The 11876-nt window shown below is 44.2% G+C and overlaps 1 protein-coding gene across 3 annotated transcripts in view; it reads left to right on the top strand.

Moving 5' to 3' along the window:
* Positions 1–165: 165 nt before the first annotated feature.
* Positions 166–11876, top strand: part of kcnq5a (potassium voltage-gated channel, KQT-like subfamily, member 5a) — a 58205-nt gene continuing 46494 nt past the window's right edge. Inside the window, exon 1 of one of the 3 annotated variants that reach the window (XM_061790383.1) lies at positions 166–1414. In XM_061790383.1, coding sequence (XP_061646367.1) covers positions 645–1414 — 770 coding nt within the window. In that variant the 5' untranslated portion in view covers positions 166–644. The remainder of the gene's footprint in view (positions 1415–11876) is intronic. The other 2 variants (XM_061790384.1, XM_061790385.1) reach the window with 2 other exon arrangements.

Genomic DNA, 11876 nt, shown 5'->3' with positions numbered 1-11876 from the left:
TAATTCATTAGACGCATCCATTAACAAGTATAAGTAGATCTTTAATTATATTCTAATTATTTTTGGGGTCAACGGTTCAGATAGTTGTGTGACATAAGAGCAACAGGTGGTCGCTTATCAGCCAACCCGGAAGTGAGTGAGCCTGTTTATTTCGGCGGGAATTAGATCCATTTGGGAAACGACCATAAAAGTAGCTTTTATGGCATAAAACTTGTCGTTTTCCTCTCAGTTGTCACATTAATGAAGCCAAGTAGAGTCTATAAGGTTGTGCGTGATGTCTTTTAAACGATTCCGTAGCGTACGAAGCCAGTTTAATGGCGTTTCCCCACCCAATATGAACAAGCGTAATATTGATATTTGTTCCGAACTGTCAAACGTTTTAATCTTCTGTCTCAAGTCACTTATTTGGTGGAACATGACAACATATGGTCGCATTCTGTTATGTTTTCAACTTTTATTCATAAAAATGACGGTCGACTGAAGTTCAACAGGTAAACACATCATTTCACAAATGAAAGTGCAAACAGTGCAAGTGCAGTGCATATATAATACACACATCATAATCTCTTAATCACAATCTCACTCTTTTTTTTTTCTTCTTTTTTTTTTTAAGCGGAATGTGCAAATAGTTCAGCGGTTGAGTCATGACCACGACTGATAAATTCAGAATGTGCCAAGGGAGAGTTTCTTTTTCATATGTTTTCCTTCTGAGGTCGGAGAGAATCTGTACAGTAATGGTGATGATATACAGTAGTGCTTTTGCCCCCTCGGGGGGGCTGGTGAGAAAGACGCCTGAGTGGGAGGGAGACACCCCCCCCCAAATCCTCCACCCCCTTTCCCCACAAATGTCTCCATGGCTCCACTTCTTCCCAGCCCCACTCTTCCCCCGTCTTGCTCAAGTGTTTGGACCAGACAGCCACGGTACCATACAAGATGAGAAGTGTACATTAGTAAAAAAAAAAATATATAATAAAAAAATACCCCGGCTGCGTGTGAATGTCCATCGGACTCCTTGCACCCTCGACGCCCGCGCCGGTGATGCCATGCCGCGGGGTCACGGTGGCGATGAGAGTGGCGGCGGCGGCGATGCTGGTTTCGGTGTCGGTGTTGTCGGTTCCGGAGTCTGGCTCAAGACTTCCCCGGGACGCCTGGGAAGGGACTTCCCCCCGAGCGACGTGGAGTTCGGCCAGAGGACTATGAACCACGCGGTTCGGACCGGAGCCGGGGACGCGCTGGGGCCGCCCGGTGCCGCCGACCGGAGGAAGCAGGGCGCCCGGCTCAGCCTGCTGGGCAAGCCGCTGACGTACAGCGCACAAGGGGGCAGGAGGAACGCGCGCTACCGATGGCTCCAGAACTACCTGTACAATGTCCTGGAGAGACCCCGGGAGTGGGCGTTCGTCTACCACGCCTTTGTGTGAGTACCGGTACACTTTTATTCATTCTAATAATCATAATACACGGTGTGGTTAGGAAGTGAACTTTAGGTGCTCAGTTTCCGAGTGCTGTGTTACAGCCGTTTTCCTAAATGGATTAAATTCCCCCCCCCCCGAAAATTCTACATGAAATAACCTGTAATGACCACTTGAAGGATCTTATTTCGAAAATGTGGCTAATTTATTAAAATAAAATACAAATACAAACAAGAAGTATTAACTCCCTTTGCTATAGTGAGATGTTCCTACAACATGAGTCGTGCGGTCTTTTAAAATAGATTAAATAATTATTTTCCTCAAAATTCCACACATAATATCACAGAGACAAGCTTTGATTAGAAATGGTTGCTAATTTCTGAAAAAAAAAAAAAAAAAAAATCAAGAAGACTCGCTTTGCTGTGACACTCAAAATTGGTCATTTACAGTTGTATCGTTGAGATGTTCCCCCAGCTTGATTAGAACCTTATTTCAAAAGCTATTGGAGTGGGACTCGGTAACAGCATATACTCAAAATGAAGTGACTCAGACTTGTACTTTGGTGCAAAAAAAATAAAATAAATGTGATCGGGACATCCTTCATTTCCTTAGGTTAGTTGCCTCCACTCTTGTAAACGCCATGCCCCAATTAATGGCTGGCTGCATCGTCCATTCAAACAAACAAATGCCTCGCCCGTGAGGAAAAACATAACAGTTCTTTTATCTATAATTCACATTTAATGTACGGTATTTCCTCAAATAGAGGCCTTCACTCGAATAAATGTCACCTCTCAATTAATTATTGGATGCACCGTCCATTTACGCAAATAAATGCCTCATCCCTTTGGAAAAACACAAGTTTCTTTCATCTAATGCACATTTATTTGACTGTATTTCCTCAAATAGTCAAATGGTGGGCTTCATATCTTGTCAAAGGCGTGCTCCAAATAATTGCTGGGTCCATCATGCATTTAAACAAATTATCCCTCAGGAAAATCAGCTGTGTTTTCATCGAGGGCACATTTAATACATGCTCAAATTGCGGTCTCCACTCTTGTAGATCCTATGCCCCAAGCATCATCCATTTAAAAATAATGAAGCCTCATCCATCAGGAAAAATGAATGGGTTTTATCCATGTAATGTACATTTGATTTTCTGTCTATCCTCGCAATGGCGGCCTCTGCTCTTCTAGACACCATTCTCCAAATCCTTGCTTGATGTGTCACCTATTTACATAGATAAATGCCTCATCCCTCTGGAAAAACACAAGTTTCTTCTATCTTGTGCACATTTAATGTACTAGTAGACGCCATTCCCCAATTGTAATAAAAGTACTCTACACCCAGATAACCTTTGCTAACGACAACACTGATGTGATCTGGTGACATTTCACACCGTTGCCCTGATGAAGTTGCGCTTCCGCAACCGACAGCGGGCCAATTGGACCCCATCGCCGACTCGGTGCACTTATGTAAGACTGGAAGCTCACAGCACATGCGGAGAGGCTCTTAGAGAAGGTCAACAAGCTGTCAGCTGCGCAGGCTGAATGAAACATTAGCTGGGGTCTCCTCGCTGACCGTCCCAATGATCCGGAGAGACGGGGAGAGAGTCGCTGCGTGGGAAAAATGAGAAGTTCCGCCTCCGCTTTGGTGCGAAAATGGCTGATTTTCATTTTTTGTGTCTGGAAAAACAACATGCACTTTCTATTAAGCAATTAGTCAAGTCGCGGCTGAAGCTCTCTTTGCTTGTAAACATGTCACACATAGTAACTGATCACAACAGAGTTACAGCCTTATTCCAGAATTGATTAAATATTTTTTTTGCTTCAAAGTCTTATACAAAATACTCCTTTAGAAAACAACTAAAACATTTTATTTAGAAAGTTTGGGCAATTTATTAAAAATAAACACAAGACTTAACGCCCTATACTCAAAAGTGAGCTCAGGCTGGTTGTTCATTATGACCTTATTCCAAAATAAATTAAGTTTATTTTTTGCCTCAAAATCCTACACAAAATAAATTGTGAGGACTAAGTGAAAATCCGTATTTAGAAATTTGGGATAATTTATTAAAAATAATAATACAACAAATTAACTCCTTTTGCTACATGACATCCAAAATTGAGATCGGGTGCGTCCTCTGTTTATAGCCTTATTTCAAACTGGATTAAATTATATATTTTTCTAATAGTTTTACATGTAATATTCTGTAAGGACCAAGTGAAAAGCATTTTTTACTGCATTTATTTCTTAGAAATTTAAAAAATAAAAGCAACATGTTTTAACACACTTTCCTACAGCTTACTTATTGCCATATTAAACAATTCATTAAATTAATTTTTTAACTCCAAATTTTAAACAAAATATCCCATAATTACCAAGTGATAAGAATTATTTAGAAATGTTGGCGAATTTAATGAAAATAAAAATATCAAATATTAACTTTCTTTCAGCAAGCTCTGGCATGTCCTTGATTGGACCTTAATTAAAAAATGGATTTAATTAATTATTTCCCCTGAAAATTCTATACAAAATACTGCTTAATGACCAAGTGAAAACCCTCATTAAGAAATTCTGCATAATTGATCAAAATAAAAACAAGAAGCATTACCTTTGGGTGTCCACTTGGCACCAGGACACCCGAGGTCGCAGTTCGATGGTCGCCTTTGTGGTCGGGTCATTGGACTTGCGGCCGCATGTCTTGGACATTCGGATTAAGAGAGGGGCGGAGCTGTCAACCGATCACCACCTGGTGGTGAGTTGGCTCCGATGGTGGGGGAAGATTCTGGTCCGACCTGGCAGGCCCAAACGTATTGTGTGGGTCTGGTGGGGATGTCTGACAGAATCCCCAGTCAGAAGGAGTTTCAACTCCCACCTCCGGCAGAACTTCACCCACGTCTCGGGGGAGGTGGGGGACATCGAGTCCGAGTGGACCCTGTTCCGCGCCTCCATTGCCGTGGCGGCCGACCGGAGCTGTGGCCATAAGGTTGCCTGTCGTGACGGCAATCCCCGAACCTGTTGGTGGACACCAACGGTGACTGATACTGTCCAGCTGAAGAAGGAGTCCTATCAGGCCTTTTTGGCCTGTGGGACTACTGAGGCAACTGATGGGTACTGGCTGGTCAAGCGGAATGCAGCTTTGGTGGTCGCTGAGGCAAAAACTCGGACATGGGAGGAGTTCGGTGAGGCCATGAAGAAGGACTTCCGGACGGCTTCGAGGAAATTCTGGTCCACCATCCGGCGTCTCAGGAGGGGGAAGCAGTGCACCATCAACACTGTGTATAGTCGGGATGAGGCACTGCTGACCTGAACTCGGGATGTTGTGAGTCGTTGGGGAGAATACTTCGAAGACCTCCTGAATTCCACCAACACGCCTTCCCATGAGGAAGCAGAGTCTGGGTTCTATGAGGCGGGCTCTCCTATCTCTGGGGTTGAGGTCACCGAGGTGGTTAAAAAGCTCCTCGGTGGCAAGGCCCCGGGAGTGGATGAGATTTGCCCGGACTTCCTAAAGGCTCTGGATGTTGTGGGGCTGTCCTGGTTGACGCGCCTCTGCAACATTGCATGGTCATTGGAGACAGTGCCTCTGGATTGGCAGACTAGGGTGGTGATCCTGCTTTTTAAGAAGGGGGACCGGAGGGTGTGTTCCAACTACAGGGGGATCACACTCCTCACCCTCCCTGGTAAGGTCTATTCAGGGGTGCTGGAGAGGAGGTTCCATCAGAAAGTCGAATCTCAGATCCAGGAGGAGCAGTGTGGTTTTCGTCCTGGCCGTGGAACGGTGGACCAGCTCTTCACCCTCGGCAGGGTCCTCAAGGGTGCGTGGGAGTTCGCCCAACCAGTCTACATGTGTTTTGTGGACTTGGAGAAGGCGTTCGACTGTGTCCCTCGGGGAGTCCTGTGGGGGGAGTATGGGGTGCCGAACCCCCTAATATGGGCTGTTCGGTCCCCGTACAACCGGTGTCAGAGTTTGGTCCAAATTGCTGGCAGTAAGTCGGACTTCTTTCTAGTGAGGGTTGGATTCCGCCAAGGCTGCTCTTTGTCACCGATTCGGTTAATAACGATTATGGACAGAATTTCTAGGCGCAGCCGAGGCGTAGAGGGGGTCCGGTTTGTTTGCCTCAGTATTGCATCTCTGCTTTTTGCAGACGATGTGTTTCTGTTGGCTTCATCAAGCCGTGATCTCCAACTCTCACTGGAGCGGTTCGCAGCCGAGTGTGAACCGGCTGGGATGAGAATCGACACCTCCAAATCTGAGACCATGGTCCTCAGTCAGAAAAGGGTGGAGAACCCTCTCTGGGTCGGGGCTGAGATCCTGCCCCAAGTGGAGGAGTTCAAGTATCTCGGGGTCTTGTTCACGAGTGAGGGAAGAATGGAACGGGAGATCGACCGGTGGATCGGTGCAGCGTCCGCAGTGATGCGGAGTTTATATCGGTCCGTTGTGGTAAAGAAGGAGCTAAGCCGAAAGGCGAAGCTCTCTATTTCCCGGTCGATCTACATTCCTACCCTCACCTATGATCACAAGTTGTGGGTTGTGACCCAAAGAACAAGATCCCAGATACAAGCGGCCGAAATGAGTTTCCACCGTAGGGTGTCCGGGCTCTCCCTTAGAGATAGGGTGAGAAACTCGGTCATCCGGGAGGAGCTCAGAGTAGAGCCGCTGCTCCTCCACATTGAGAGGAGCCAGAGGAGGTGGCTCGGGCATCTGTTTAGGATGCCTCCCGGACGCCTCCCTGGTGAGGTGTTCCGGGCACGTCCCAGGACACGCTGGAGAGACTACGTGTCTCGGCTTGGCTGGGAACGCCTCGGGATCCCCTTGGAAGAGCTGGATGAAGTGGCTGGGGAGAGGGAAGTCTGGGCGTCCCTACTAAAGCTACTGCCCCCGTGACCCGAACTCGGATAAGCAGAAGAAAATGGATGGATTCACTCCCTTTACTATTCAGACACTCAGAAAGTACAGTTAAGCTCAGGCCCATCCTTGAAACGTTATTCCAACTTGATCGCAGCCCGATTCCAACGTGGATTAAATTCTTTTCTTCATCAAAATTCAACTCAAAATACCCTGTTATCACCAAATGAAACACGTTATTTCGAAATTTTGGCTAATTTCTTGAACATAAAAGCAAGAAGTATTAACTCCCTTAGTGTTCTTCAGTAGCTGTGTAGCGCCTCCACATGAATACAAACGTATGTACTGTATGTGCGGGCGGCAGGATGTGGCCGTTTTTATTTGCTCAGGCGGGACAGCTGAGGTCGACAGGGGTTAAGTCGTTACATCTGCTCAATGCCCCCTTCCTCATCCTCCTCGCCCCACATGTTGTGGTGTGCATCAGCTGGATGTTGGAAATCATTCATCTGACCTATACTTGAATGCTAAGTAGACCACATATGTTGCCAACATGGAGGTAAACAGCACATTATACATGACAAGCGCACCTGCACACTCTAACGAGAACAGTATTGTTACGGGTGTCTTTAGTGGTGCAGATGTGGACCCAAAAGCGAACAGGAGGCGTATTGGTTAGAGTGGATGTTTTGTTGAATATATTGGGGAGATTACATGTACAGAATCACAGAGCGAGCAGCATTTGGGTGGGTTGCTGGGCCGAGGTAAGAAAGCTGATCACCAGGGCCGAGGTGGTTCTTGGGTCGGTTGAGGAGAAGTGAGACTTGAGATAAAGTGGAGCCAGCCTGGGCGAGGGACACGACGACGAGAAGTTTGGAAAGCACTAGTGGGGAACAAACAGGGAAGCAAAACCCAGAATTGTCAGACAACAGGTTATACCGGAAACAGGCGTGGGGATCGGAGTACCACTTGTGGATGCGGAACTCATCTGGCGCCTGTTCGTCGATCCGGCAGGCTCTTTAAACCCGGTTGATTGTGGATTGGTTGCAGCTGCGCAAGAATGAGTTTCTCTCCAGAAGCTGCCCAGCCCAGCCTGAAACAATAACGCAAACTACAAGCAGTGTGGCGCAGGAAATGAGCCCACCAAAATAAGACGAGGCTGGCCGAACCGCCACAAGTATCAGATGATTATTAGTAGGTAGCACGATGGGGTAGGAGTTCGCATGTCTGCCTCACAGTTCCGGGGTTTTTACAGGCAGCATTTCACCTCAAAAGTTTTATTTTTTCATTTTGGACTGTATTTGATATTTATTTGATATAAAAAATAATAAAATAATAAATGACATTAAATAAAAAAAATATAATATATTTACTTAGTGTACATGTGGTGTAATGATACATAACGTATGTATTACATTGTATTTTTTTCATTTATAAAAATGTATTTGAAATATATACACATTAAATATATCTATTTTCTATTTAAATATATTTTATGGCTGAATATATAGCGTACAGTTTTATAAATATATTTGTGTATTTCTATTAAAAAATCTAATAAATCAACTATACATACAAATGTGCAATATAATACAGTTTATACAAAATAAACTAAAATAAATATAATAATACATTAAAATAACTACATATTAAATATATTATATTTGAGTATATTTTATATCTGAATATATAGCAGATTATATATTAAATACAATTATTCATGTAAAATATGTATTTCATTGTATTTCTATTAAAGAATACAAATCTGTATGATTTATATTATTTTTTTTGGTTTATTAAATTAGGTGCACTACCCTTGATACTGGCACAATGAGTTAACTCTTTGTCATATGATTCATTTTATTTATTAAAAAATTCCTCTGTGTCCACTCCCCATCTGACTTGCTGCAGTGGAACAAAAGCAGCAAAAGTGCCAATGATGATGGTGTATACATCGAAGTAAAACCGCTTTTCTAGCCGGGTTTCTGACAGTGAGAGTAATGTACACTATAACATTGTTCACTATTGAAATTGTGTGCATCAGCTGGATCTTTTTGACTTGTTGCATAGCTGGAAAGTCGCTGCAGGTGCGTGCCGGCTTGGTGGGATCTTTCAGCTGTTGCGGGGAAAAAAGGTTTCCAGTAACAATCAAATCTTTTCTTTTTTTTTTTTTTTTTTTGTCTTAAAAAAACTTAAAACCGCCCACAGTCAGATGCTACACACATGTGTCACCCTCTCACGGAGACGCACACAAACACGAGTAAGTGATTTATGAAAGAAATATTCCCTTTGATCATTGCGTTGTATTGAAACAGATGCGGCTGTGCGGGTTTGTGTGTGGCTTATGTATGTGCGTGCGTGTGTACGTGTACGTGTGTTTGTAAACACGTGGAGTCTTCAATGTACAGTGAAACAGACTGACTCCTCACGGCCATGTGAATGCAAACATTAGCGATAACGGCTTCTTCCTCTTCGTCTTGCCAAATAGTGCTCCAATTGGAAAACACACGATATTAACATCCGGCCGCATAATGCGATGGCGTGTATAAAAAAAAAAAAAAAAAAAAAAAAAAAAAAAATTGAAAGTGTGTGGGACAAATCACGCACGCAGAAATGAATTCCAGCCACAGTCACACATTCAAGATGATGCAAATTTTCCAAGCTAGTTACTTTTACAAATTTTATTATTAAATGTATTTAATGCCAGCACGGTGGGCGACCGGTTAGCACATCTGCCTCACAGTTCTGGGGACTGGGGTTCAAATCCCGGCCCCACCTGTGTGGAGTTTACATGTTCTCCCCGTGCCAGGGTGGGTTTTCTCTGGGCACTCCGGTTTCCTCCCGCATCCCAAAAACATGCATTAATTGGCGACTCTAAATTGCCCGTAGGTGTGAATGTGAGTGCGAATGCTTGTTTGTTTCTATGTGCCCTGCGATTGGCTGGCGACCGGTTCAGGGTGTACCCCGCCTCCTGCCCGAGGATAGCTGGGATAGGCTAATAAGTTCCAGTTACACCTCTATGGTCATTGTCACACTTTTTCTGTTTTTATTTACTGGTCAAATTTTCACAGTCTTAAGAAGCTTTTTTTACATGCTGTATTCATGTTCAGGTGTATGTGGATAATCGGAACAAATGAGATCGAATATTGTCCATAATTAAGGCAGCCAGAAAAAGTGACACAGTATTCTTTAGTATTATGCACTTTACATTATTGTCTTTGTAAAGGCACCTTTTAAACTCTCGATCTCTAGCCTCAGTGGAGCGTGTGTATTGTCTTTAGAGCGTGCACTAGTAGCACATTACAGCTCTCAGATCCATTCTTGGTGCGCTCCACTCCATTGCGGCTTCACACAGCGCTTGCTTTTAATGTGGCGCGAAACCTCATGTTGAAACCTCATTCTTTCCATGGCTACTTTCTGCATGCGTGCTTGAGGAAGGTGCAGCTCCTCCGTGGTTTTGACTTCTTCCTTTTTTTTTTTTTTTTTTTTTTTTGTGTAGCCGCTGAGGAGACTGTCTCATCCATCTCCAAAGCATCAGCAGCTCTTGGAGGCAGACGCTGCGGCCATTAGATGTAAAAAGAACATTATTGATACACGAATCGTGTCTCAGCTCAATTTCATCGAGGGTTTTTTTTGCAGTTTTTCCCAACCTTTTATATATATATATATACAGTGGGTATGGAAATTACCCTAAGTGCTCCATTTATCAACTTATATGCAGTGGGTACGGAAAGTATTCAGACCCCCTTAAATTTTTCACTCTTTGTTATATTGCAGCCATTTGCTAAAATCATTCAAGTTCATTCCATTCAAAAACAGTCAGGGAGTTGTTCTGAAGCCACTCCTTCAGTATTTTAGCTGTGTGCTTAGGGTCATTGTCTTGTGGGAAGGTGAACCTTCAGCCCAGTCTGAGGTTCTGAGCACTCTGAAGAAGGTTTTCGTCCAGGATATCCCTGTACTTGGCCGCATTCATCTTTTCTTTGATTGCAACCGGTCGTCCTGTCCTGAAAAACAGCTGAAAAACACCCCCACAGCATGAGGCTGCCACCACCATGCTTCACTGTTGGGACTGTATTGGACAGGTGATGAGCAGTGCCTGGTTTTCCCCACACATGCAACTTAGAATTAAGGCCAAAAAGTTCAGAGTTCAGACCAGAGAATCTTATTTCTCACCATCTTGGAGTCCTTCAGGTGTTTTTTTGGAGAGGCTTCCGTCGGGCCACTCTGCCTTAAAGCCCCGCGTGGAGGAGGGCTGCACTGATGGTTGACTTTCTAGAACTTTCTCCCATCTCTGGAGCTCAGCCACAGTGATCTTTGGGTTCTTCTTTACCTCTCTCACCAAGGCTCTTCTGCTCAGTTTGGTCGGAGGGCCATCTTTCGGAAGGGTTCTGATCGTCCCAAACGTCTTCCATTGAAGGATTACGGTGGCCACTGCGCTCTTAGGAACCTTAAGTGCAGCAGACATTTTTTTGTTACCTTTGCCTGATCTGTGCTTTGCCACAATTCTGTCTCTGAGCTCTTCAGGCAGTTCCTTTGGCCTCATAATTCTCATTCGGTCTGAGAGGCACTGTAAGCTGTAAGGTTTTATATGGACAAGGGTGTGGCTTTCCTAATCAAGTCCAACCAGTATAATCAACCACAGCTGGACTCCAATGAAGATGTAGCACCATCTTAAGGATGATCAGAAGAAATGGACAGGACGTGAGTTAAATATATGAGTGTCACAGCAAAGGGTCTGAATACTTATGGCTGTGTGATATTTCAGTTTTTCTTTTAGAATAAATCTGCAAAGATTTAAACAATTCTGTTTTTTTCTGTCAATATGGGGTGTTGTGTGTACATTAATGAGTGAAAAAAATGAACTTAAAAGATTTTACAAAATGGCTGCAATATAACAAAGAGTGAAAAATTTAAGGAGCTCTGAATACTTTCCGTACCCACTGTGTATGTATATATATATATATATATATATATATATACACAATGGGCAGGAGGCGGGGCACACCCTCAACTGGTTGCCAGCCAAGCGCAGGGCACACATAAACAAACAACCATTCACACTCACATTCACACCTAGGGGCAATTTAGAGACTTCAATTAAACTGCCATGCATGTTTTTTGGATCTGGGAGGAAACCGGAGTGCTCGGAGAAAACCCACGCAGGCACGGGGAGAACATGCAAACTCCACACAGGCGGGGCCGGGGATTGAACTCCGGTCTTCAGAACTGTGAGGCAGACGCTCTAACCAGTCGTCCACCGTGCCGGCCTCATGTCAAACATGCAAATAGAAAATGAGAACACTCGCAAGGAGCTGCTGTAAGCCACAATTCACACCAAGATGCTCACACGTAGACTCGCCGGGTAACCCGACTCCAGTTCCCTCCTCACTCACGAGACTACGCCCCTTAAATGCACGTGTCCAAAATTTTTTTGATATACTGTACAATACTCAAGTACCTAAAAAAAATATCTATACTCAAGTACAATAAAATGTTTGCTCTTAGTTGCTTCCCACCACTGTTAATGAAACATGTTATCAGCGAGTTTTAAGCAGAAAGTTCTGTTCAGCTTACTTCTATTTCACCTCCAGTGTTCTGTGGCAATCATCCGTGCGGGCGTCGGA

The sequence above is a fragment of the Phyllopteryx taeniolatus genome, chromosome 11 (assembly GCF_024500385.1).
Source record: "Phyllopteryx taeniolatus isolate TA_2022b chromosome 11, UOR_Ptae_1.2, whole genome shotgun sequence".
Lineage (NCBI taxonomy): Eukaryota > Metazoa > Chordata > Actinopteri > Syngnathiformes > Syngnathidae > Phyllopteryx > Phyllopteryx taeniolatus.
Note: the sequence above shows the minus strand (reverse complement) of the source record. Positions and strands in the feature narration are given on the sequence as shown.